The sequence below is a fragment of the Lissotriton vulgaris genome, chromosome 5 (assembly GCF_964263255.1).
Source record: "Lissotriton vulgaris chromosome 5, aLisVul1.2, whole genome shotgun sequence".
Classification (NCBI taxonomy): Eukaryota; Metazoa; Chordata; class Amphibia; order Caudata; family Salamandridae; genus Lissotriton; species Lissotriton vulgaris.
Window position 1 is genome coordinate 721,386,067 of NC_141693.1, and position 26,531 is coordinate 721,412,597.

General features: G+C 50.7%; 1 protein-coding gene across 1 annotated transcript in view; it reads left to right on the forward strand.

The window, feature by feature from the left end:
• The window catches only part of LOC147711436 (hexokinase-1-like), a 2,269,016-nt gene that overhangs the window by 2,177,445 nt on the left and 65,040 nt on the right, over positions 1 to 26,531 (forward strand). Inside the window, exon 17 of the mRNA XM_086919487.1 lies at positions 454 to 687. Coding sequence (XP_086775613.1) covers positions 454 to 687 — 234 coding nt within the window. The remainder of the gene's footprint in view (positions 1 to 453; positions 688 to 26,531) is intronic.

Here is a 26,531-nt window from a genome sequence, read left to right on the forward strand (position 1 = left end):
CACAGAATAACAAGCAAGATTCACTGGCATGAATTATATGCTTTGAGTCATGCTTGAAGACAGAGCTACATATTGAAATGGCCCTCACAACATTCATAAGCTAATCGCTTCATTGAGCTTGGAAATAATGTTGATATTGGCCCCTTTCCAACTTCATGCCTTTTGGCTATGGCTCAGGCACATACATTTACTGCAGTCCAAAAATGTTAATTTTCACTGGCTCAGAAATCATTATAACTATGTTAAATAATGTTTGTAGTTATGGGCCAAAAGCAAATCACTCACTACGATCTTGTACAATTACGAAAGTGATGGTATACGTGAGTTTGTAGATGTATAATGTCAGATAATGATACAGTTAATTTATAAAAACTCAAGTGATTCAACAGTACCCAATAGTATTAAAATATAAGACTTCAAGAAATACATTTCACTGAATAATTTTCTTTTCAGTGACCGACTAGCCTTGCTTCAAGTGCGAGCAATACTCCAACAGTTGGGTTTGGACAGTACCTGTGATGACAGTATCATTGTAAAGGAGGTCTGCGGTGCGGTTTCGAGGAGAGCAGCTCAGGTTTGTGGGGCTGGAATGGCTGCTGTTGTCGATAAGATTCGTGTAAATCGAGGATTGGAACACCTAGACATCACAGTTGGAGTTGATGGAACATTGTATAAACTTCATCCGCAGTAAGTCTTTCTTTTTTTCTTTTGCCTAAGACGAAAAACTTGAGTATTTATTATATTTATGACCCATTCAATGTCATAGAAAGTTAGAAAACATAGGAACTTAATTCCATTTTCAGGTTTTGTAGAAAAGAAGCATATTCAGTGACCATTCATATATGGAATAGACAGTGATTTCACCCCAAAAGACCAAATATCCACGTTTTACAAAGTAACACACGTTTTAGCACAATTTCTGTGCGTAAAAACGCAGACTAGTGCTATAATTTGGCTGTGATGTGAAAACTGGATAGTGTCCAGATGTCAATTGTTTAGATCATACGAAGTTACATCACACATTTTCCCAATCAGACTGCTTCTGACAAACAGAGAAAGCCAATCCACATAACACTCCTATGGAATTCCTCCTGCAAGATTCTCCCTGGAACTATAATCCCCAAAGCTGAAAATAATACCCAACATATCCTTTACCCATTCCACCCACAAACGAACACAAATAACAGAATCTTTCAGCTCCATAGTCCTGTGTGTGTTCGTCCTTGTGCACCTATCTGCTTTCCCAGCCTCCTGGATCTTCCCTTCACTTTCATCCTTGCTACCATACAACCTTACACACCCACTATTCCTTAACTCCTTAATTTTCCGTTCTTGAGCACTACATCTGCACTTTTACAAGCACTATTTATCTTGATTTAAAAAATCTTTTGTCCTTTTTGAACACTCATTCTTCCTCACTGTCACCGTATTGCCAGCATCAAATCCTACCAAGTTAGTGCCCATACCTCTATATTTATCTTGCTCCTTGAGTATTTATGGAGTTCACAGCACTTGATCCAGCGAAAGGCCAGGATGAACATGTCACAATCAACAAAATTTTTCAAATGGGCCCATGTACACATTCAAGTTTCCTGGCTGTTCCGCTGGGGGTCAAGTTTTATATTCACTTTGATCTTGATTAGTCAATACCTATCTAATCTTCACAGATCAACACTCTTCCTTTGGTCAATGGACCATTAATCGAGTAGTTAGTGGTGATATTAACAAATTAACTAACTTCCAAACCTTCAAGAAATAACCACAGACTCTTGGTAATATTCAATGAATTTTATCTAATATCTCAGTCAAAGTGAACGCTCATTTGTACGGATTCACAGTGCAAACTTCATCAACTTTCATGGGAGAGAAAATTCACTTATCAAATACATTCAATTCACAAACACACTCAACAATTTAATGCCTTGAGAGTGGATAGATGGAGAGACAAAAGACATATTAAATCATACATTTGCAAAAGATATGCAAATTTGAGACTGAATAATAATGGTGAAACTGGAAAACCCAATCCTCTGGCCAAAGGACTGGGGAGGTCTCCTGATGAAGGATCAGGTGACAAAGACTATAGGACAGGATTAGGACAGAATAATACTTACTAAACTTCTCTAGAACCCCGACGCACCAGAACGTTTCCCTCTCTCACACTCTCTCCCTCCTCGATATTTTTCCGGAATCTTCAATCTAATCAGGCTGTCTTTCAAGGGTGAATCTTCCCAGTCTGTTCTCTCACTTCTCTCCTTCTTGTCTCTCGGATCATCTACAGCAAACTCTAGCAGCACCCTCAGCACCAAAGCACTTCACACTAAGCAGCACTCTTAATCTTTTGTTCACCTTAATTATAGTCTTCATTTTTCGTTGTCCCACCCTTAAAGTCACAAATGTTGGTGAACTACGGAATATGATTAGCAGAGAGTAGGAGAGTTCACATCATACTATGCTGACACCGCTAATTTATCAAGACACCTTTGTTTTGTAAACCCTTCCCCTTTAGCTCATCCATGACTTCCTTTCCCATACATATTTTGTTGCAAATTAAATATCCTTTTATTCAAGCTCCATTGATAAATATCACATGTTCCCATGTTCACACAGCTGCTGTCCTTGATCTTTGGCAGTTATTCAACTTTTCCGGGCAACAGGTCACATTACGTCTCTTTCCAGACATGCGCAATACAATTTTTCTTCCAGCACCATTTTCTTTCATTGCCAAGGTATACCGGCCCAAATGTACACTATTAATAAAAGAAGCATAAACAGATGTTAATTTCTAAAATATGTGATTGTCACTGTTAACCGCCCACTTCTACTCTATCCCATGTTCAATTCTTCTTCTTTAAGCTAAAGCATTAGAGAACAAGCTTCTTTTAAGTTCAGGCAATCATATACCAGGCATGCAGTGCCTCAAGACCTACAGTTAGCAATTATTGCGCATGCGTAAGAGTTTTCCCTCTCGAATGGGTTAGTCACATGATTACCTACGTGGTTCTGGTTTGCACATGCGCAAAAGCGCTTTTCGTTTTCAGCGGGATTTAGTCGCGTAGCATATTATTCTTTGTTATTCAAGCGTGCGTAAAGCTCTTTTCCCCATATGTGAATGTTGTGTGCATGTTAATTTTCGTTTATTTACTGTTTCTAGTTAATTAGTACCCGTTACTGAAAGATTGATCCGAGCAAGTTTATTTTTCTTGAATCCTTGCTCCAGCGCACTCACCTTCAATTTCTGAAGCTGTCCCTGAGTCATTCACTCTATTTATTTTGGTACCTGATTCTCTTCTTCACAGTGGAACAAATGTCGCAACTCCAGTCTTAACATGAGATGTAGAGTGTAGAGTAGCACGCTGCCTACAACAGATTCCTCAGTCTCATTCCAACTGAAACCATTAGGCAAGAAGAGCTGTGTATTATCTTTCAAGATCTATTAAAGGGTTCAACCAACCGATTGCTTCTACCGTGGTATAGAGATGCAATTCTAATCTGCACATCAGTCATACTTAATATATCCTTCCTTCTCAACTGATACAAAATGGGTCCCATAGTCTGGACGCAACTCATCAAGTAGCCCTTTCATGATTAAATATATCTCTTAAACATTTGCAGCTGTTGAACTTATGAACACTACAGGTCATTTAGAATGATAATCGACTGTCACTGTGGCATATTTAAATGTTTCAACAAACATGGCAGCACAACTGTACTGCCTATCCAATCGCACAGCTTGACAGAGATGCTTCAAAAAATTTGTTGTGTTCCAAACACCTTATTTATTGAATGCTATTCAAATTTCATCAGTCTTTTTTTCAAACTTGTTTATCACTTTGTTTTTTACTTTGCTGTTCACAACATGGCTGTTCAGAAACCCAATTATTTTCAAATGGAGCAGTTGTGCCCATCCAAGCCTCTTACTGCCCCACGTGGGAAACTCAATTCACAAAACAGATCAAGATGTAACAAATCCCAATGCATTTCGGGCCCATTTGTTTAGCCCTTCGTCACGGGTAACTGTTTAAATAAAAAATAAATTAAACCACCATTAGTCTTCTATTGCCGAGCACTTCACTGTTTTGTCAAACATGCATACTGAAATAACCCCACTCTGCACAAACAAGTGATAAAGTAAAAATAAAATAGACAACAGTCTAAATACATTCAGTGCGCTACCCCCTTATCAAGTATTTTACAGCGCGCAGTAACCTCCCCCACACCAATCCACGATCTTATGCCTGCCATTTAAACTGCGTTGTCGCATAAATCCTCAACCACCCAAAGTTACCATATAAACTCGATCCCTTGTGTCTATATCTTACCCCTCTATAGACAAAATGTCATTGTTATATTGTCGACGGTCTAGTAGTTGGGGTGGGAGGAGCTAGGTGGGCTGAGGGGAAGAGGTGGGGTCAGGAGCAGGAAAGGGCAGTTAGTGTAGGGACGGGGAAGGAGCAACAGGTTGAATAAAGAGCTAGTGCAGTAGCAAGTCGGTGTCCTGTGCATTTGTGGGTCGGGACACGACAGCTGGCGACGAGGGTGGGATGAGAAAGGAACCCACCCAAGAAAGCCCCGTCCCGCAGCGCAGAGTGAGCTCCGCTGCAACGAAGCCCCGTGGCGCCGGTAACGAGCCCCTAGGAGTGGCCAGATCTCCCCTCACAAGGTAAAGAGGGTCGAGGAAGGAAACGACGATCCAGCAGACGAGTGCTGACGGGCCCTGAAAAGCGCCGAGCTGGAGCGCCAGAAAGAAGCAGAAGAAAAGCGCGCCTGAAAGCGGCAGAGGAAAGGGCGCCAAAACGCCGACCGCTGAGCTCGTGGAAGAGCTTGCAGCGCACTATTCCCGGCGGGAGCCGGAGACGCCCGACACTGCCCAGGTGAGCCTGCACCGCCGCGACGGCGGAACGAAGCGGAGAAAAGCCCCACACACGCGCAACCCGCCCGAAGCCAGCGCTTCGTCAGTCAGAGGCAGCCGAGTCCAAACAGGCGGCAAGGAATACGCGAGACCAGCGCGAGGCAGACGACGCTCACCTCAGCACAGCGCGACAGTACCCAGCTCAACTGTGAGTGCATGTGTGTCCAGAGTGAAAGAAAGACCTCGTGGGCTACAGAGGGGGCGGCCATCTTAAGGTCAGGCGGCCTAAGGGACAGACCCTACGTGATTGAAAGGCGGCCATCTTTAAGTCAGGCGAAAATTGAAAACAAGCACTGGCACATTCGAATTGACATTCCGTGGCCTGATCCTTCAGCATTCAATGCCAGACAAGCGCCGATCAAGCAGTAGTAGTGGCAGAGAGCAACAGTGAAAGTCAACGTCAGTAATCACAACCAGCGTTCAGTGCAAGCTGAAAATACCACTGCCAGAATGTCCAACCCTCCTGTGCAAGACGCCCAAAACACTGACCAGAAAAAGGAGGTCAAAGGCACGCATCTGCGTGCACCGGAACCCTTGATCATCACCTCTGGGAGTAGCATGGGCCTGAAATGGCAGGAATGGCTGGAGGACTTTGAGGACTATATCAAAGGGTCTAGAATTGAGACAGATGAGGACAAGATAATAACCCTTCGCAATCTCGGAGGGCGCGAGCTCAGCAAAATAGTGCGGGAGATCCCAACCAACGACGGTGACACTTATGTCAAAGTGAAGGACATACTAAACAATCGCTTCCTACACAAAAGAAACGTTGATTATGAGAGGCACAAGTTTCACCAACAGCACCAGGACAAGGATGAGCCATTGACGTCCTTCATACACCGACTAAGGCGTCAGTCACAGTACTGCGACTTCACAAACTTTTCCCCGGACGCGGCCATCAAGTCTCAGATTATCTCGGGATGCCACTCAGAGTCGCTGAGACGAAGACTACTGAGGAAGCCACAAGAGTTGGCGGAAATTGAGGAAAACTCACGAATATATGATCAAGCTGAAGAGAATGCAGCAGAGATCGAAGTCAAACCCAGCACCAGCCGAGAACATGCCAACCGCGTCTCCGACCGCCAACATGGCCGACAGGCCCACCGAGGCAACCCACGTGACAGATCACGCCGATCCAAATTCTCACCCAGACGCCGAACAGATTACCGGCCAAGAGACTCAGAAAGGAGAGACCGACGACCCGAACGCACAAGACGGTGCTACAGGTGCGGGTATGATTACCCCCACATTGACTCGTGCCCTGCCATGGGCCAACGCTGTCGAAAGTGCGGAAGATCCAACCACTTTGAGGTCATGTGTAGCGAGTATCACCGAGAACAACGTAGCGGTGCTAGTCGACGCACCAGCCAGCCGAGATCCTCAAGAACAGAAACCAAGCGGCACCACGCCAGAGCCGTTCAGGATGAACCTGCTCACTCCCCAGCGTCGTCTCACTCCAGTCGTGAGTCCAGACGGTCCAGATGGGATCGCCGATCCCCCTCGAGAGAATCCAGATCCTCCTCCTCCAGGAGATCGGGCTACACCACCGAGTATGTCAACATCGCTGACAACGACCAGCTTAAACGCTACCCCCGGCTCGACATCATGGTGGGCAACCATGCAGCTAAGTTCGTCATGGACAGCGGTGCCTCTCTCAATTACATATCTGTTGCTGAGCACGAGCGCATGGTTCCCAAGCCTCACCTGCGTTTTGCACCCGTTCGAGTATACACATGGATGGCGAGGAAACCACTCCCATGCCTGGGGAAGTTCGACACCACTCTCACACACGGCGATATCACCATTCCCGCCGTCATTCACGTTATCAAGGGACCAGACGCTGACTGCCTGCTAAGTCTTCCAACTGCTGAGCGCCTACGTCTTGTTCACATTCTGTTCAACATAAACGACAGCTCCAACTATGTCGTGAAGTATCCTGCCCTCTTCAAGGGCCTGGGCAAACTAAAAGGCCGACAAGTACACCTGCATATCAACGAGCGAATCAAGCCCATTGCTCAGCATCCACGGCGAGTGCCGTTTCACCTGCAAGCCGCGGTGGCCCAAGAGCTGCAAGACCTTCTGGATGCCGACATCATAGAACGCACTGAAGGACCCACTCCCTGGGTGTCCCCGGTGGTTGTCCTCTGAGACTCCTCACGAAATCCAACCAGCCCTTTGAGTGGACCTCAGACTGCGAGCGTGCCTTCAGAGACATCAAACGGGCAGTTGAATCATCCGACTGTTTGTCCTACTTCAACCCCAAACGCAAAACGGAGATCACCGTAGACGCCAGTCCCGTAGGCCTGGGTGCAATCCTGGCCCAATACGACGACGAATCTGACCAACGGAGGATAATTGCCTATGCCAGCCGCAGCCTCACAGACCCGGAAAGGAAGTACTCTCAGCCTGAGAAGGAGAGCCTGGCGGTCGTGTGGGCGTGTGAGCACTTCCACATCTTCATCTATGGGAAGCACTTCACGCTCATTACTGACCATCAGGCACTCGTGACCATATACGGAAATCCGAAGTGCAAGATGCCCCCCAGGATCGAGCGGTGGGGCCTCCGGCTGCAAGAATACACCTTTACGATCATTCACAAACCGGGGAAGGGTGATAACCCTGCTGACTACATGTCTCGCCACCCCCGAGACTCTCCAGCGCCGACGTCATCTATAGCGGAGGAATACATTCACTTCGTCTCAAACCATGCTCGCCCCCCAGCCATACCAATGGACACCATCCGCGAAGCAACCAGCAGAGACGCCGTTCTGCAGATCGTGATGCAGCGAATACTGTCCAACAGGTGGAGACATCATCCGCAAGACGATGAGGAGAACCCCGATGTCAGAAGCGAACTCCGAGCATTCCGACATGTAGCTGATGAACTGTCAATCACTGAAGATGGCCTTCTTCTAAGAGACCACCGGATAGTCATCCCGGCCACCCTCAGACAAGGCGTAGTTGACCTAGCTCATGAAGGTCATCGTGGGGTCGTCTCAACCAAGAGGGCGCTCCGAGAGCGTGTCTGGTTTCCTGCGCTAGACCAGATCGTCGAAGCCACTCTGAAGGACTGTCATCCCTGTCAGCTAACTGGTCCCAGCACGCCACCAGCACCGCTCCAAATGACCCCGCTACCTGACGGTGTATGGCAGGAAGTTGCAATGGACTTCTACGGGCCCCTGCAGTCAGGGAAATATGTGATCGCCATTGTAGATGAATACTCACGGTTTCCAGTGGCGCAATTCATCCCGTCCACCAATGCCGCCTGTACCCTTAAAGTGCTGGAGGAAGTCTTCGCAACCTGGGGTGTTCCCAGAATCATCAAAACGGACAATGGGCCCCCATTCAACGGGCACGAATTCAGTGACTTCGCGAAACAGATGGACTTCCAACACCGCAGGGTCACCCCGCTCTGGCCACAGGCCAATGGGACTGTCGAACGCTTCATGTCCACCATCAAGAAAACCTTCCAACGGGCCACGGCTGAAAAAGGGGACCTGCAAGCAGCATTGAATGAAGTCCTCTGTGCATACCGAACCACTCCCCACTCCACGACGGGTGTCTGCCCTGCCACTCTCATGCTCGGGAGGACACCCAGAACTCGGATCCCAACCTGGGAAGGTGCCCTGAAGAAGCCCCTCTCAGACCATCAGATCGAAGACATGGCTGCAACAGATCGATATCACAAAGAGAAGATGAAGGAACATGCGGATCTTAAACGGAGGGCCCAGTCCCCTTCCCTCAAGGAGGGCGACAGAGTCCTTGTCAAACAAGAACAGCGCCAGAAAACTGACTGTCGTTTCAGAAACGAACCCCTTACAGTGGTGCAGCAAAAGGGCACAATGGTGACTGCAGAGTCAGAGAACAGGCGGGTCACTCGGAACGCTTCCCACTTTAAGAAATGCCCTCCTGAGAAGCGTGACTGCACGCCCCCTGCCTCCGTGCCGGAGAACGCTGAGCACCCCGAGGCAAGCGCATCTGAATCCGCACCCCGCCTGGAACCAGACCCCGTGGTCGAGACTGCTGTGACCACCTCGGGTCGCCCACGACGCCAGGTACAGCCTCCGAAAAGACTGATTGTTGAAATGGACTAATTTCACTTTGCTGTTTTGTTAAGAAAGGGGGAGATGTTATATTGTCGACGGTCTAGTAGTTGGGGTGGGAGGAGCTAGGTGGGCTGAGGGGAAGAGGTGGGGTCAGGAGCAGGAAAGGGCAGTTAGTGTAGGGACGGGGAAGGAGCAACAGGTTGAATAAAGAGCTAGTGCAGTAGCAAGTCGGTGTCCTGTGCATTTGTGGGTCGGGACACGACAGTCATGTGCCCAAATATTACCCATTAGTAATGCTTTGCAGCGTCCCCCCATCCTGCTTTCCATACATTCTCATATTCCATTTAAGTTCCCAGCCGCTCCAACACCTCCTTTCCTCGTGGTAACTGCTAACACAACTTACTCCTCCCAAAAACCCACAATTTAAACTTAGCCCCTAGCGTGATTCCTCCAATCACCGAAATGTGAGCAGCTGCAACTACTTTCCCTTTAAAGCTGCATCACATGTTCCGACCAAATTTAAACTCAACCCGACTGGGACATGCCCCCCCCAGTGTAACAAAGCCCATGACCACTACAAACCCAAACCAATTACCTATTCAACTACAAATCCCACAATCTCTTACCACCTCATTCCCACGTCCGAGTCGGGTTGAGTTTAAATTTAGTCGGAACAAGTGATGCAGCTTTAAAGGGAAAGTCGTTGCAGATGCTCATATTTCGCAGGGTCGCAGTCGAGCTCTGTACAAACGTGCAGGAGTTAGATATGCCATACGTAAATAGTAGAGTTGAATTAGGAGCAGTTTGGAGGAGGGTGTCAAGGCCTTGGGAGCCATGAGAGCGTCCCGCCAGTCTGCGTCCTCCAAGGGGCCCAGCCAATCCTCCCAGCGGGCGCGCAGTGAGTCTAGGGTTGCGGGGCCATTGTTCACTAGGGAACGGTAGATCCGCAACATCCCTCCTTTACCCAGGTTTCCCATCATCACTTGGGCCTCAAGAGGACTGAATTTGGGGAGGGAGGAGGGAGAAGTAATGTGTGCATGGAGGGCGTGCCGAAGCTGCAGGTATATGTAGAACTGGGAGGCATGGAGGGAATAGCGCTGCTGCAAGTCTGTGAAGGCCCTGATGTGGTCCCTGACCCAGACTTCCACAAGAAGTGAGATCCCAATGCAGTCCCATTGATGAAAGTCCCGGAGAGTTGAAGTCTCTTGCAGCCAGGTACCATGCCACAGGGGTGTATGTTGGGTAAGCCTCGCGTCCCATTTCGTGTGGCGCAGGGCAGTGCGCCATGCCAGTAGGACTGTACTAGTGATAGGGGGAAGGACTTTTGGTATGGGGGCCCGTACAAGTAGGCTTGGAGTTGTAGAAAGTCCATAGACCGGAGCTCGACTTGGTACGCCGGGTCAGACCAGCCGCCGGCGAACCAGTCATGCACCACAATAAGTCTCGTGGCCAGGTAGTAAAGGTGAAGATTGGTCACACCCATCCCCCCATCATAGGGAGGTATCCGACAGTGAGCCAGGGCCATACGCGACCTCCTGCCTTTCCATAAAAACTGGGCGAGCAGTCCATCAATCTCGCGGAACCAGCTCCCCGGGAGATGAAAGGTTATGTTTTGAAGAATATATAAAAAGCATGGGAGAACCATCATTTTAAAAATCGCACTTCTGCCCAGGGGATTAAGATGAAGAGACTGCCATTGCTTGAGGTCTGCTTTGGCTCTGGTAACAGGGGCGTAAGGTTGAGGGCCCATTCTAGTTCGGGGAGCAAGGTTATCCAGACTCCTAAATAACCGATGGACTGTCTACGCAGGGGAATAGTTGTTTGCCAGTCAGTCGAAACAGGCTTGTGATGGGTGGAGGGGAACCAGAGTGGATTTCCCTGGGTTGAGTCGCAGGCCGGAGACTCGCTCAAAGGCTGACAGGAATTCCAAGCACCATGGGCCTGAGTCCTCAGGATCCGCTAAGAAAAGGAGGACGTCGTCCGCATAAAGGGCGACCTTGTCGACCTGACAGGGGTCCCAGGCCCAGCCTGAATGCGGGGATTGTTGCGTACGAGAGGGGCCAGGGGCTCCATTGCTAGCGCAAATAAAAGTGGGAAGAGTGGACAGCCTTGGCGGGTGCCCCTCTGGATGGGGAACGCCTCAGAGAGCACGCCATAAATTAGGACCCGTGCTTTAGGACTAGAATACAGAACTCGGATGAAACGCCTGAATGGGAGGCCAAATCCTATTGCCTCCAGAACATCTTTCAGATAGCTCCAATCAACTGTATCAAAGGCTTTTTTAAAGTCAATGAAAAGCAGGGCCAAGTACGGGGTGAGCTGATGGCGATGTGCGAGGTGAAGACGGCGTATGCAGTGCCGGGTACCACGGGCAGGCATGAAGCCGCATTGGTCAGGATGGACCAAGTAATGCAATAGGGGGTGAAGGCGTTGGACCAAGGCAGTAGCAAAGATTTTCACCTCTGGGTTAAGGGAAATGGAGCATTAATCCGTGCAGAAGAGGGAGGGCGGTTGTGTCTTAAGAAGGACCACAATGGTGGCCACGTCGGCCCAGGGGGAAAGGACCCGGTATCAACCACAGTTGGAACAGATCAACCAGGTGTGGAACCAACAAGTCGCGATAGGTCGCATAATATTCCTGAGGGTATCCATCTGGCCCTGGCGTCCTACTGGAATGCAAGAGTGAAATGGCCCCGTGTAACTCCCCCGGGGTAAAGGGGAGATCCAGGGTCTCCGAGACTGCCTGGGCAAGACATGGCAGTAAAGTCTTAGCCTCAGTCAGCAGTTCGGCCAGGGAGGCCGGCCCGCATACAGTCAGGCATAATAGCCTGCAAAGGCTTGAGCAATAGCATGGGAGGTGAAATGATGAGTGCCGGCCGTGTCGCAGACCTCGGGGATTATGCGATTGGCTTTGGGATAGGAGACCAGATTATGGAGTAGCTCCCCTTTTTGTTACCCCAGCCATATACACGCGCCACCGAGGAAAGGCATAATATTTTAGCTGATTCTAGAGAGATCTGACAGATCTCCTCACAGAGCAGTGTGAGCTGTCTGGTGGAGTGAACACTTTCGGCGGAAGCCTGGGCTGATTCCAACTGTGCAGCTTGGGCCTTAAGCTGTATATGGCGGGCGTCTGGGCCTTGTGCTTTGCATGGACCAAGCCTCTAGCCATGCCCTGCATTCTAGCCTTGCCTGCCTCCCACATTGTACCTGGAGATGGAACCGATCCCTTGTTGATCACCAAGAATTGCTTCAGCTCTTGCCCAAGGGTCTCCACAAATTCTGCATCTTGCAGGAACCAAGCGTTCATCCGCCAAATTGTGCGAATTCCCTCGGGGGCCCGCCCGAGACGGAGGAAGACTCACGGAACGATATTAATCCCCTACACCATCTGGCAATCGGTAGCCGGCAACAAGAGCAAGTCAGTACGGTAGTGGGTACGATGGGCAGCCGAAGTGTGAGTGTACTGTTCTCGGCGGGGGTTCCATACCCTCCAGGCGTCGCAGAGATCCAGGGCAGAGGACCAATCAGAAAGGCACATAGCAGAAGCAAGGAGGGATGCAGAGGGAATACCTTTTGTGTCGTGAGAAGGCTGCATAACAGCGTTGGAGTCACCCCCAATGACCGTCAGACCCTGAGGGAAATTCGAGATTAATACTGAAGTCGTCGGAAGGCAGAGGGCATTGTGGCGGGGGGGAATGGATGCACACAGGAGATTGAGAGGATGACCCTCGATCTTACCAATTAAAGCCATGTACCGTCCCTGCGTGTCAGTCTCCACCTGTATCAAATTGAAGGGGAGACCCCTACAAATCAATATGGCCACTCCTCAGGAGCCCCATGCGAAACCAGAGTTCCAGACGCTGTCAAACCCATATCAGGCAAGGAAGGTGCATTGAGTTCCCAGAAGGTGCATTTCATGTAGGAAGAGAAATTTGGGTGCTTGGCGTTGGGCACTGCGGAGACCCTCGGTTCTCTTTATATGGTCTAGTAGGCTGTTGACGTTCCATGATAGAATGTGGAGAAGTCTATTAAGAGTTGATGTCATATGACTGAGTGGTGTGTGTGCGCGCCAGCGCGAGGGGACCCGGGTCCCAGGGGAGGTAACATCTCGTAGCATAGGATCTGAAAGTGTTAGTGATGGATTCCTTACCTTAGAATATCCCCAGGCGTCAGACTGGATCCAGAAAGTTTTTCGTCAGCAGTACCCCTGCGCGTCGGTAGGTGGCGTTGTGCCGCTCTGCGTCCGTCGCTGGCATCATAAGTGCCGAGATGACGTCACGGAGACTACTTAGGCGCCACCCATGCGCGCTGACGTCAGTTCTTTCTTTTTCCACGCCAGCAAGCGCAGATCCAGTTAGAGCACGTACCCTAGTCACTTTTTGACTAACTTTTTTGAGGCTTTTGAGTCCTTGACTCCTGTTGCCACGTAGGGATGCCTGGATTTAAATCCTGCGGGGCCTGTCACCGTAGGATGTCGGTGGCCGACCCCCATGGCGTTTGTCGCTACTGTTTGGAGTGCGACCATGACTCCCAATCATGTTCCGACTGTCTGGCTGTGGTTCCGAAGGCTTTGCGGGAGCGGTCCCGAAAGCTGCGGGAAGCCCGGCAGTCGTCTCCACGCCGTTCGAGATCCAGGGGTCGCTCGAGGGACCGACAACGGAGCCATCACCATCGCTCCTCGGGGTCCAAGTCTTCACCCTTGGAATCGTGTAAGCGATGTCACAAGAAGAAGTCGAAGAAGCGTGGTCGCTCTCTGATGTCTCCTCGTCAGTCTCCGGCCTTGGACGAGGGGGCCAGGGGTTCGCCCCCTGCGGCTCCGTTGGAGCCTGCGAGTCCCCCGGGCTACCCACCTTATCCGGGTCCATCGGCGACTCTCGCCCAGGTTCAAGAGTTTCTTGCTGCCATGGACCGCCTTTGCAGGCCTAAGGTTCCTGCCGGTGCGCCTTCAGGCCCGCGGTCCCTTTTGAGGGCCCTTGCTTGCCAATAGCTCTGCCGTCGGCAGCGCCTTCGGCTCCATCCCCGGCGCCGCAAGGTCCTCCGCCGGCAGCTCCTGCCCCGGCACCTCAGGGTCCTCCACCGGCGGCTCCGGCCCCGGCGCCCCCCTGCGGCTCCGTTCCCGGCACCGCCATTGGTTCCGTTCATCCCACTCCCGCTCTTGCCCGACTTACCAGGCAATTTTCCTCCGGCATTGGACCCTAATTGGGACATGGAGCCAGATCGGCACCGACCGGCGCCGTTTCCGACGTCTTTGGAGCACTTGTTTTCCCCTGTGCCTCCCCTGCCACTGCCGCCTGTACCACGGGCCGTGGAGGAGGGGGATGACTGGGAGGGGTCAGAAGACCCTCTTGCATGGCAGTGCAAGTCTGAAAATGAATGGATGGAGGACTCTGAGTACGTAGACAGCCTTGACCTTTCCTCTGAGCCGGAATGTATGTCTCCTCCCACAATCATGGAGGAGGGCGCCACATATACTATGGGGATCCATAGAACAACTGAGGTCCTTGACCTTGACCTGCCTACTGTCACCCACACGACCAACCTCCTTACGGAGGTGCTTCAGCTGGGGGCAAGTTCTATGGAACCTCTGGTCCTGTTTAATGAGGCCTTGACGGATGTTCTGATTGGCACGTGGTCTAGGCCAGCCACAGGGGTTCTTCTAGATAGGAACGTGGACAGGCGTCATCGCCCAGCACCGGGTGACCCAGCTTTTCTGACCAATCATCCGACTCCCAAGAGCCTGGTCATCCAGGCTTCCACTTCCCAAAGTGCGTTCCCTACCTCCCCGCAAGATAAGGAATTGAAAAAGCTGGAGCAGTTTGACAAGAGGTTATTTTCCTCTGCCAGCTTGGGGCTGCGGTCAGTCAACACCGCATGCCTGTTGGACCGCTACTCTCACGCTGTGTGGGACACTGTGGCACAGGCACTGCCCCAGTGCCCCGAAGAGGTTCGGGTTGTACTTTCCCAGGCTGTTGCGGAGGGAAAAGATGCTGCAAAGTTCTCCATTCGGTTTGGCCTGGACACCGCGGACTCCTTAGGTAGAGCTATCTCCACAACAGTGGCCCTGCCTCACCATGCCTGGCTGCGGTCCACTGGGTGTTCGGGGGATGTCCAGAGTTCCCTCATGGACATGCCTTTTGATGGTACCCGCCTGTTTGGCTCTAAGGCGGACAGTGCGCTGGAGCGTTTCAAGGACTCCTGGGCTACGGCCAAGTCCTTGGGTCTCTCCACCACGCACCCAGCCGCGTCTACCTTTCGTTCCTTTCGTGGCCACGGAAGGGTCACCCCTGCCCGCTCGTTCAGTCAGAAGCCTGCGCAGAACCAAACTCAGCGCGGCTGGGGGAGTGGAGGCCCCCGTGGCGGCACAAGAGGCCAGTGGGCGGGTCTGTCCACCTCCGCTCCCGCAGCATCTGCCTCAAAGCCTTCCTAGTCTGAGCTTTGGGGTGCACCCCACGCCAGTGGGCTGCAGGATTCAGCATCACCTTCCCCACTGGCGTTCTGTCACTTCCAACAAGTGGGTGCTGCAACTTGTCCTGAGGGGTTACTCCCTCCCCTTCGAGTCTACCACCCCAGCCATGCCACCTCAGTTCCACCGCATTTCGGAGGATCATTTTGCGCTTCCCCAACAGTTATGGCCCCCTTGGCCAAGGGGGCCATCAAGCGCGTTCCTGGGCCAGAAGTACGAAGTGGTTGTTATTCCCACTACTTTCTGGTCCCCACGAAAGACAAGGGGGGCTTGCGCCCCATCTTGGACCTCAGGAACGTCAATCGCTTCCTTCGGAAGGAGAAGTTCAAGATGTTGACTCTGGCTCAGGTCGTGGCCGCCCCGACTCTGGAGACTGGATTTTAGCATTGGACTTGCAGGACCCATATTTTCACATCCCTATCCTGCCGCCCACCGGCGCTACCTGCGGTTCACGGTAGGCCAGGAGCATTTTCAGTTTGCCATGCTCCCCTTCGGCCTTACCAGCGCCCCCTCGGGTGTTCACCAAAGTGATGGCGGTGGTCGCAGCTCATCTGCGCATGTCAGGGGTGTCAGTCTTCCCCTACCTCGACGACTGGTTGTTGAAGGCGGGCTCGCCCCAGACAGTCGTCACCCACTTTCAGACTTCGGCCGACCTCCTGCATTTGCTGGGGTTCTCCATCAACGTGCCGAAGTTGCACCGGAGTCCGTCTCAGAAGCTCCCCTTTATCGGAGCGGTTCTGGATTCAACGCAGTTTCAGGTTTACCCTCCCGAGCAGCGAGTACAGGATATTCAGGCTATGATTCCGATCTTTCGGCCTCTATCCCAGGTTTCAGTCAGGATGACCCTCCGGCTCCTGGTCCTGATGGCCTCCTGCATCCTGCTATTGCAACATGCCAGATGGCATATGCAGGTTTGCAGTGGGACCTTAAGTTCCAGTGGGGGCAGCATCAGGGCAACCTGTCCGAACATGTCCACATCTCGGAGGGCACTGCACGACAATTGCAGTGGTGGCTCACGAATTGCGATTGGGTCAATGGCAGATCCCTCTCCCTGCCCTAACTGGAGCACACAGTGGTGACGGAAGCGTCCCTCCTGGGATGGGGAAGCCACTTGGGAGAGGCGGATATCAGAGGCCTCTGGTCTCCGGCGGAGTCCCGGCTCCATATCAACCTGTTGGAGCTTCGGGCGATCCGACTTGCACTGAAGTCTTCCTTCCCTCTGTCCGGGGAAGTGTAGTGCAGGTGTTCACGGACTACACCACTGCCATGTGGTATTGCAACCAACAGGGTGGGGTGGGGTCCTGGACCCTATGTCAGGAGGCTCAGCGCCTCTGGACATGGCTGGAACATCAAGGCATTACCTTGGTGGTTCAACACCAGGCAGGTTCTATAAACCTCACTACATGGTCCCTCAGATTCGACAGTTTTTGTGGCAAGAGTCATTCATACATTAACAGAAATAGGAGTGTTGAATGTTATACGATATCACTGATTCAGTTCTATCAATGTTTTTTATTTTCAGTGGTCCCCGAAGAAGGGATCATTCGGTCCCGAAATGCATTGGGCTTGCCTACAACCATTGTATTCTTCGATGGATTTCGATGGTTGTTTTGCACGAGTGTAAAATGTCTATGATATGAAAAAGTTTGAAGTATATTATCATGAAAACAATGAATGTATGACAGATACAAAGTTTATGTTTGGAACTTCAATGGAATCTGTATAACATGACGATTGAGAAAAAATGAGATAAAATACAAGTTTTCAATGATGAAAATACTATGATTCAAATTCTGATTTAATGATTCAATTGTTTATATTTTGAGAAGATAGCGAAACTATTAGTTCAGCTGTGCTTTGGGATAGGTCGTGATAGCACGTCACATACCTTTTCACTTTAGGTTCTATGAACGCCAGGGCGGACGAACTCAGCCGTCGGTGCTTGATGGATCACGCATGTCGTCTGAACTCGGACGTGGCGCAAGGTTTCTTTCAGCAGTGGGGAGAGCCTTGGTTAGATCTATTCGCCACCGAAGAGAATGCGCAATGTCATCAGTTCTGCGCGTTGGAATTCCCACGAGTGGAGTTGCGGTCTATTGTACGCCTTTCCGCTTTCCGCTTATACCACTTCTGCCCAGAGCGCTAAAGGAGATTGGGCGCGATCGGGCCCAAGTCATCCTTGTGGCTCCGGATTGGGCATGAGGATACTGGCATCCTGATCCGACTGCCTCTTCGGGAGGATCTTCTGTCGCAGCAGCAGGGGACAGTCCTCCACCGGAACCTGTCCAGCCTCCAACCTCTGTGGGGATTTGCTGGCGACAGTTGACAGCTTTCGATCTTCCTCCCAAAGTCTGTGATGTCATTCTGACAGCCAGGCGTCCCTCCACTAAGACGGTATACGCCTGCAGGTGGAACAAATTTGTGGCATGATGCACAGCAAAGGCTGTGGATGCTCTCTCTGCCCCTCTTTCTGAGGTCCTTCTGTTCCTTCTAGCCTTGGCCCAGCAGGGCTCTGCTCTGGGCACTATCAAAGTTTATCTTTCGGCCATCTCTGCCTTTCTACGGCTTCCAGATCAGCCTTCTCTTTTTAAGTCCCCGGTTGTTAACCGTTACCCGAAAGGCATTACGCACACATTTCCTCCCGTGCCGTTCATAATGCCTCAATGGGACTTAAACCTTGTCTTGACATATCTGATGTGCGCTCCCTTCGAGCCCCTTCATAACTGTCCTTTGCGTCTTCTCACTCTCAAGACGGCTTTCCTGGTAGCTATCACCGCTGCCAGAAGAGTGATGGAGCTCCAGGCTCTTTCTTCCAAGCCTCCTTTCCTTTCTGTTCATCCGGACAAGGTGATTTTAAGAACCCGTCCTTTGTTTCTAAAGGTTGTCACGCCCTTCCACATCGAGCAGACCATCACTTTGCCCACCTTCTTTCCGCCTCCGCATCCTTCAAAAGAGGAAGAGAGGCTCCACCGCCTGGACCCAAAACGTGTGTTCTATTTGAAGCCCACACAACAGTTCCGGGTGGATGACCAACTCTTTGTTGGCTACGTGGATGCCAAAAAAAGTCAGGCCATTCACAAACGAACCATCTCTCAGTGGGTTGTTCTGGGCATAAAAGCATGTTACTCGTTGGCCAAGAAGGAGCCTCCTGTGGGGCTGCGTGCCCATTCTACCAGGGCAACGGCTGCTACTACTGCTTTGGGATGCGGCGTTCCCTTGCAGGACATTTGTAAGGCAGCTACATGGGCTTCGTTTCACACGTTTACCAAGCATTACTGCCTTGACAGTCAAGTCCGGAGAGACGGCTTCTTTGGCCATTCTGTTCTCCTTGACTTTATGGTGTAATCTTGTTCGCAGACCCACCACCTGGGTTGGTATTGCTGGGGTATCCATTCTAAGGTAAGTAATCTATCACTAACGTGTCTCTTTCAGATACACAAGTTATTACTTGTGTAATGATATATCTGTAAGAGACATTAGTTAGTGATAGATTCCTTACCGCCCCACCCATCCTCCCCGTTCGGTGAACTGATTTCTAGGGTTACGGTCATCTCTTTCAGGTCCCTAGTTTCATGGCACCAGTGGTCCGTTTCTTGCATGGCTCTGCGTCCCTGGCGGGGAAATTCGTGTACAGAACTGACGTCAGCGCCCATGGGTGGCGCCTAAGTAGTCTCCGTGACGTCATCTCAGCACTTACGACACCAGCGACGGACGCAGCGCCGCACGACGCCACCTACTGACGCGCAGGGGTACTGCTGACGAAAAACATTCCGGATCCAGTCTAACGCCTGGGGATATTAAAGGTAAGGAATCTATCACTAAATAATGTCTCTTACAGATATATCGTTACACAAGTAGTAACTTGTGCTGTAGGGATAGAGATTGTGTATTACGATAGGTCTTATGCCATTGGAATTAGCGTGCATGCTCAGTGCGCTGTCGTGAAAAACAAAAAACAGTGGCCCAAACGAGGCCAGAAACAATAAACAATTAGAAGACAACGGTCCTCCTACCCCTCCTGCCCCCCAACACCCACCACCCTACACTTCTGAAATTGAAGTATCTGTCACCCTGAAAAATAATTCAACAAAAACAATAATACAAACAAGTCTGAGTGCTAAGCTAAAACGATTAGCAGAGCATGGTCTTGGCGAAGATGGACCCCTCCATGTAGGTGGATAAGATATTGTTAACAGCTGCAAGAGATTTTAAGAGACAATTTGTGGTACCAAATCCGTCTGGCTTCAGTGTCAGACTCCGTCGTCTTCCTCCGATCCTTGAAGTGCAGGGCTCCTAGACAAGTCAGAGTCAGACATGGCAGGGCGCAGTGTTTCGGAGGGGTACGGGACCCGGCCCAGATCAATCATGGACCCGGTCAGGCTGTGAGTCCCAGACACCGGAGGTAATCCAGAGGTAATGAGTAATTATGACACTGCTTCTGGTGATCATGAGGCTCCTCTGCGTCAGTCACCCTTCTTGGGGGACCGGGTGCGGCGCCGCTGCAGCTTAGGAAGAGTTGGTTGAGGTTGCTTAGGCTCCCGTCAAGCAGGGGGAAGGCGGGATGAGGCTGGAGGGGGAGCTCCTCCGTGAGCCAAGTCCAGGCCGCTTGGGGGGTATCAAATAATAGTGGCTTGGCTTGAAAAACAACTCTGAGCCGGGCCAGAAAGAGGAGACCATAGCGTAGACCCAGATTCCAGAGCTTCTGTTTGACGTCATCATAAGTTCGTCGCTGGGCTTGCACCTCCCAGGTATAGTCCGGGAAAAGCATAATCGTGCTGTTTTGGTAAGTCACTGGACCCTGCGTCCTCAACGCCGGAGGATAGCGTCCCTGTCCCGGAAGTTGTGGACCCTCATGGTGATGGGCCGTGGTGGAGCCCCAGGCAGAGGTCGGGAAGCCAGGGAGTGATGGGCGCGTTCGACCGCGAACCACGGAGAGAGGGACTCTTTAGGTACCCAGGATCTCATCCAGGTCTCCTCGAATGTGTCCGCTTGGCCTTGTTCAACCCCCTTGGGAAATCCTATGAGGTATTGGTTATTCCGTCTTGACCTGTTTTCTGAGTCTTCAGCCCGCCGGTGAAGTTCAGAGGTCTGAGTCTGGAGCTCGGCCACCTGGCTCTTTAGTTGGCCTATGTCATGCTCGGCCGTGGAGATGCGCGATTATGCCTCCGAGATCCGGGCCATCACGTTGCGTAAGTCCTGACGAATTTGTCACCCCAAGTGGGATGGGTATGCTCAGACGTGAGTCCCATGCACTCCACACCACTGGATTTAAGCAAGCCGGGCTGAAGACGGCTGGAATGCCAGAAACCGGTCCTCGGCAGCTTGTTTCCGGTCCAGGGAAGGCATGGCTTGGCAGTTCGGGCTGGACTGTTCCCATGAGGCACAGGGTCAGACTGATTTGCATATGGCCATGTCTGAACTGGGGTGGTGTGAAGTGCAAAAAAATGATGGATTTAGGCCCAGATCTCTGTACTGGGGTGAGTGTATGACATTGTTCTGCATTCTGTCCATCAACTGTGGTTATTGCACCTGACGAATAAGGGCCATGTCCACCCTCACCTCATCAATCTTATTTTCCACCGAAGATCGTGAGGTGCTGATTGCTTGGAGGATCGTTGAGAGATCACCCCCAGTGGGGCCAGGGGTATTCGACGCCCCCCCCCTCCGGGGTCCCGGTCATTGGTGGTGTATTGGTCCATTTTTGTTTGTGTCTGTGGAGCAGTTGTCTTCGGGGCACGGTCCCTGCCCATCGCGACCGTGAATAGAGGCCCTTGCTGCCGATTGGGTGGGGGAGTGAGTCGGCAATCGCAAGAGGGAGGGAGCCGACACCCAGACCGTCAAAACTCTGTCTGAAGCGTCGAGGCAGATCCTCGTAGAACCTCCTGAACTCCAGGGGACAGACAGCACGAATCTGGGGACTCCTCCCCCAGCTCCGCCCGATGCGACGGTCGATAATAAGATGGCACCGCCCGTCGTCTTAGGGTGGGTGGCAAGAGGTCATTGGGGGGGGGGGGCGGAAAGCCGGTTCGCTGCTCCTCAGTACTGTAGGAGAGTAGGGTCTGCTTCCTATGGTCACCCCCCCTTTTTGCTGTGATTCTCTGGTTTTTCGGCTTTAGTGTGGCTGTGGGCCTGCTAATCAGACCCACAGCCCAGCTGTTCTCTTTCTAAATTGATACCATGTACTTTAGGTACATACCAGATTGGTTACTGGGTCACTCTTGTGAGCCCCTGTATAGTGTACCATAGGTACCCAGGGCATAGGTGCACCCTAGGCCTACCAGGGGCTGCAGCATGTATTGTGCCACCCCTGGTTTGCCTTCCAAACTGACACCACAGGTCTGTTCACACAGCCAGGGTAAGGCGGTGTAATCACCCCTTACTTAGATATAGTATACCTATATCTACCTTTATATATAGACACATATACACCTATAAGCCACTCCTATGGTAGGCCTCGACAATCCTTGAGGCAGAGTGCTTGGTTTTATGTGAGAGGGTACCCTAGCATGAGCTGAGCCCCTCTGAAGCTTTCGGAACCATCTCCTTATAGCTGTTCTATGATATAGCCATACCATATACTCTTAAGAGCTTTGGTTTGGCTTTATCAAAACATGTCGTGTAAGGTGTCAAACACTTTGGAATACTACCCCCTGCCAATTCTGGAGGCGGGGGTAGCATTCCACCCTTCTAGAGAGAAAAGACATGTATGTTACTGCTTTACCCGGTTAAAGTTAAACAGAGCCTCAGCATCACAAAATTGATGCTGCTGCCACAGACACAAGTCTGACCTGCTGCTGCAAGACGAAACTCCGGCAGGGGAGGCCTGGACAATAGGTTTCCTGTCCAGGGAGGTGCTGGCACCTCCCCAGACAGGGGTTTTGTGTATTGGGGCAGGGAGGTCTGCATTCAGTGAATTCATCTAGACACTGCCTGGGGCACACAAGGTGCTCCATGCATAGCCCGGTTCAAACCAGTTGCTGGGGCACTCCAGCCCCAGCTCTGGTGCGAAACTGGACAAAGGGAAAGGGATGTAACCACCTCCTTCTCAGGTCCACCCCTAGGAGGGACCTAGTCAGGTAATCCAGCCCCCATCCTTAGTATAAGTATAGGAGCTGTGTCCCCAGGACTTTAGATTATCCTGGAACGAAACTTTGATACAGAACTCTTGGACCTTCGACATTCTATTCTGACTAGAAGACGGAAGACATCTCCCCTGTGGTCAAGGAGTGACCACCCGGTTCAAACAGGCACCAACAGCAACTTTGCCGGTCTGCAGTTTCAAGGCTCCCGCCGGAACCCGAAGAGTCTGCGACTCAAGAACTGGACTTCCAGACTTCTCTGAACATGATCCACAGCAAAGCTGAGACCTGTGACGGACACGAGAGACGTGGGACCGGACATCTTGGACATCCTGCATTTTGCTACCTGCACTCCTTTCCTGAAGCCTCAGTAAGTTGTGCATTGGGGTACGAGAAGCCCCAGCCCTGAGCATCATTTGAACCGAAGCCCAGGCCCGACACTCCGCAAGTGTCCCGTGGGCCCCGCCTTTACAATTGTGCTCAACGCGTCTTCCCCGGCTCCTTGCCCGTTGGCTAGTGAGCCCCCTGAAGACACCATCTTGAATCTGACTTGCGATCCTGGTTGCTCCAGCCTTGCCCCAGCTTCCCTTCAAAGGAGAAGCGCCATAGACCTTGCTGGTCTGCCACAGAGCCAATCTCGATATCATGTGTGGGTTGCGGTTGCCAAGGCTTGTTGGGTCCAATCCGGATACCGACGCTGCAGTCATCTAGATCCATCGTGGGACAGCTCGAATCCAGCTCCTGGTCATCATCGATGCCTCCTGGACCTCGTGACTGAAGAGACAAACTCACCTTCTTCACCTTAAAGCACCCGACATCGCCTGGTTCCTTCCTGGTTCCTTGCTGGTCACTGGCTCATGACCCAGACTCTGTCCCCCCTGCTTTCAGGTACTTCACATCTACGATCCACCCTTGGATCCACCCAGACACTTTTCCTCTGGTCGCCTGCAGCACTTCCTTGCAGCTCTCCATAGAAAACGACAACGAAACCTGACATGAAAAGACACCTATGCACCCGGTTTCCGTGGGTGAGGTAACACAAGTACTCTGGTAGTCTCAAGGGTATTGGCCCTCCTAGTGTCTAAGTCTAAAAGGGTTCCGTCCTAGTCCATCCGGAAGTGTCCTTAAACTGTAACTTTGTAACTTTTACGAACTCCATAGAAAGTCAATGGGAACCTGCGCCTGTGTTTAGACACTGCACGTGACTCCCGTGGGTCTCCTACTTCTTAACCTTTGGTCGCTTAGTGTATCCCCAGTGATTCTACGGGCCCTAGGCCTGCTTTCTAACTCTCACGTGGTACTTATACCACTTTCTTAGTATTTGGTTAGTGAGGCCCCTAGGGCATAACATATACTGTGCAACTTATTGTGTATTAACTGTGTGACTTGTATTTTATTTTTACCTCTGACCTCATAAAGAGTGCAGTGGGGTTGTGTTTAGATTAAATACATATATATTTGATATATACCTTGTGTGGTGTCCTTTCATTTGGTAGTCAAGGGATTATATATGGTAAAACAACTTGCTTAACTCGCCTACTGAAGTCTTAGCCTGAAGACTGCTGGTTCATGCTACTACTAGTATAGCTTTCTATAAGGTTGACTTTACAACCACCATCAATAAGGGTCGATTAGACTGGTACAAGGTGCCCACTAGAACTAGTGGACATCATATGCCAGGCTAACTTCACATTGGTGTGCAGCGGTTGGGATAAGAGCTTGCAATTTGTTTTACCAGATAATCTTGTAATATCATCTGAAAGATCATATCAAGGTACCTGTAGGTACATATAAATCAAGTCTTAGATATACAAAAGTTCTACTGCACTTAGTAGTTGTAGGTGGTAATGGTCTAGCACACCCTGACTACAACTCCTAGAGAGGTTCTAGTAGGAAACCATTTAGTGTAGGTAGGTGCACACACCACACCTCATTCGAAAATGTCCTTGGAAGCAGGCCCTAGTGTACCTCTTCAAGAAGAAACCCAGAGGGTTCCTTCTAAGTATGACACGATTACTTTTCATGAACTGAGAAGTCAGTGTTCAGTCAGAAGACTGAGACAATTACAGAGTCCAACCTTTAACCACCTGGTAGATATTTTAGTGGAGTATGATGCAGAAAGGGCATCCAACCCAGATCACCCAGGTAGTACAGAGGGGGGCATCCCTCAACAGAAGATCCCACTGGTGAGAACCAAGGGGATTCTGATCATGATGTGGATGCTAACCATGTAGAGGTCAGGGAACTGAACCAGGTTAACCTAGGACTACATGGGACTGGAGAAGGAAGGATCCAATCCAGACCCCCAAGTAGGCTTAATGGTGAGTACAGAAGACCCAGATCACTTTCCAGTGCATCTGACCATTCTGATTCATCAGTGGGGTCCAATGCCTCTGTTCTGAGGAGAATGCCTTCACCTCAGAGAAGGGAGCATAAAGCTAGGATGAGAGAGGCCAAGATTAGGATCAAGAGGCAAGAATTTTCCCTTGCAAAAGAGACCCTAGCTCTTGAGAGAGAGAAAAAATTGAGTGGGTTAGAACCTACTGGTGGCAGCATAATTCCTAGAGATAGGGAAAGGTCTTATGACCACAAAAACCTGCACGAAATTGTCCCTCCCTACAAGTGTGGGGATGACATCCAGAAGTGGATAACTGCTTTGGAGAGGGCCTGCAAAGTACAGCAGGTACCCCAGAGTCAGTGGGCAGCAATTATGTGGCTCTCCTTTGCAGACAAAGGCAGAGATAAGCTCCTGCCAGTTAGTGAACAGGATGCTGACAACTACAATGTCCTGAAGAGTGCTTTGATAGATGGGTTTGGCTTAACCACTGAGCTGTACAAGTTGCTGTTCAGAGATACCCAAAAGACACAGACTCAGGACTGGACTGACTTTGTAGATTGTGCTACTAAGGCTCTGGAAGGCTGGTTACTGGGCAGTAAGGTCAATGACTATACAGGATTGTATAATTTGATTATGAAAGAACAAATTCTTAACTGTCAGAACCAGTTATTGCATCAGCACCTGGTTGACTCTGATCTGACCTCTCCCCAAGAATTGGGAAAGAAGGCAGACAAATGGGTCAGAACCAGGGTGAAGCAGAAGGTACAGAACCAAGGTGGTGAACAGAAGAAGCAAGACCAAAAGGGTGGGGAGAAAGCAAAAGACCAGAAGTCTTCTCAAGGTCCCCAAAAGGCTTCTAATGGTGGGGGTCCCCAACAATCAAAAAAGAAAGAAGGTCCTAAGAAACTATGGTGCAAAGTATGTAAGGTAAATACTCACTGGACCAGTGATTGCACCAAGGAGGAGGCAGCTCCAGCAACAATTGCCCCTAAGGCAACTGTTCCCCCTAGTACAGCTTATAGTGGTGGTTCTCAACAGAAGGGTGTAGTAGGGTTAACCATGGGAACTGAGATGGGTTCTGGCCTAGTCAGAATACCAACTCAAGCTGTTCTTGTCTGTGATGTGGACATGGCTATGTCCTCTACTGTGAGTACCAGTAACTTGGGCAAGTACAGACAGACTCCTTTAATTAATGACAAAATGGCTCAGGCCTACAGGGACACATGTGCTAGAGTCACAATGGTGACGCCTGGCTTTGTGGACCCTGGACAGATCATACTAGGTGAAAATTACCTAGTGATCAATGCCAGCAATGTCTGACTGACTGACTGACTGACTGAAATATTTGTATAGCGCACGAATGCTGCGGCGTCTTGGCGCTGTAAGATACAGAAAGGAGAGGAAAGCAGTGGGCAGATAGGTTTAGGTAAAGAGCCAGGTCTTTAGATCCTTCCTGAAGCTCATTTTAGATTTTTGGGCGCGTAATGCTGGGGGTAGCGAGTTCCATATTTTAGCCGCCTGGTAGGATAATGACTTTCCTCCCCATCGGGCTCTGTTTATTCTGGGCTGGCAGACTAGGTCACGGGTGGCTGACCTCAGCGTTCGCGAGGGTACATATCGGGACAGTAGATTAATGAAGTCGTCAGGTCCCTTACCATGTAGAGATTTATGTACCAAGCAAAGAGCCTTG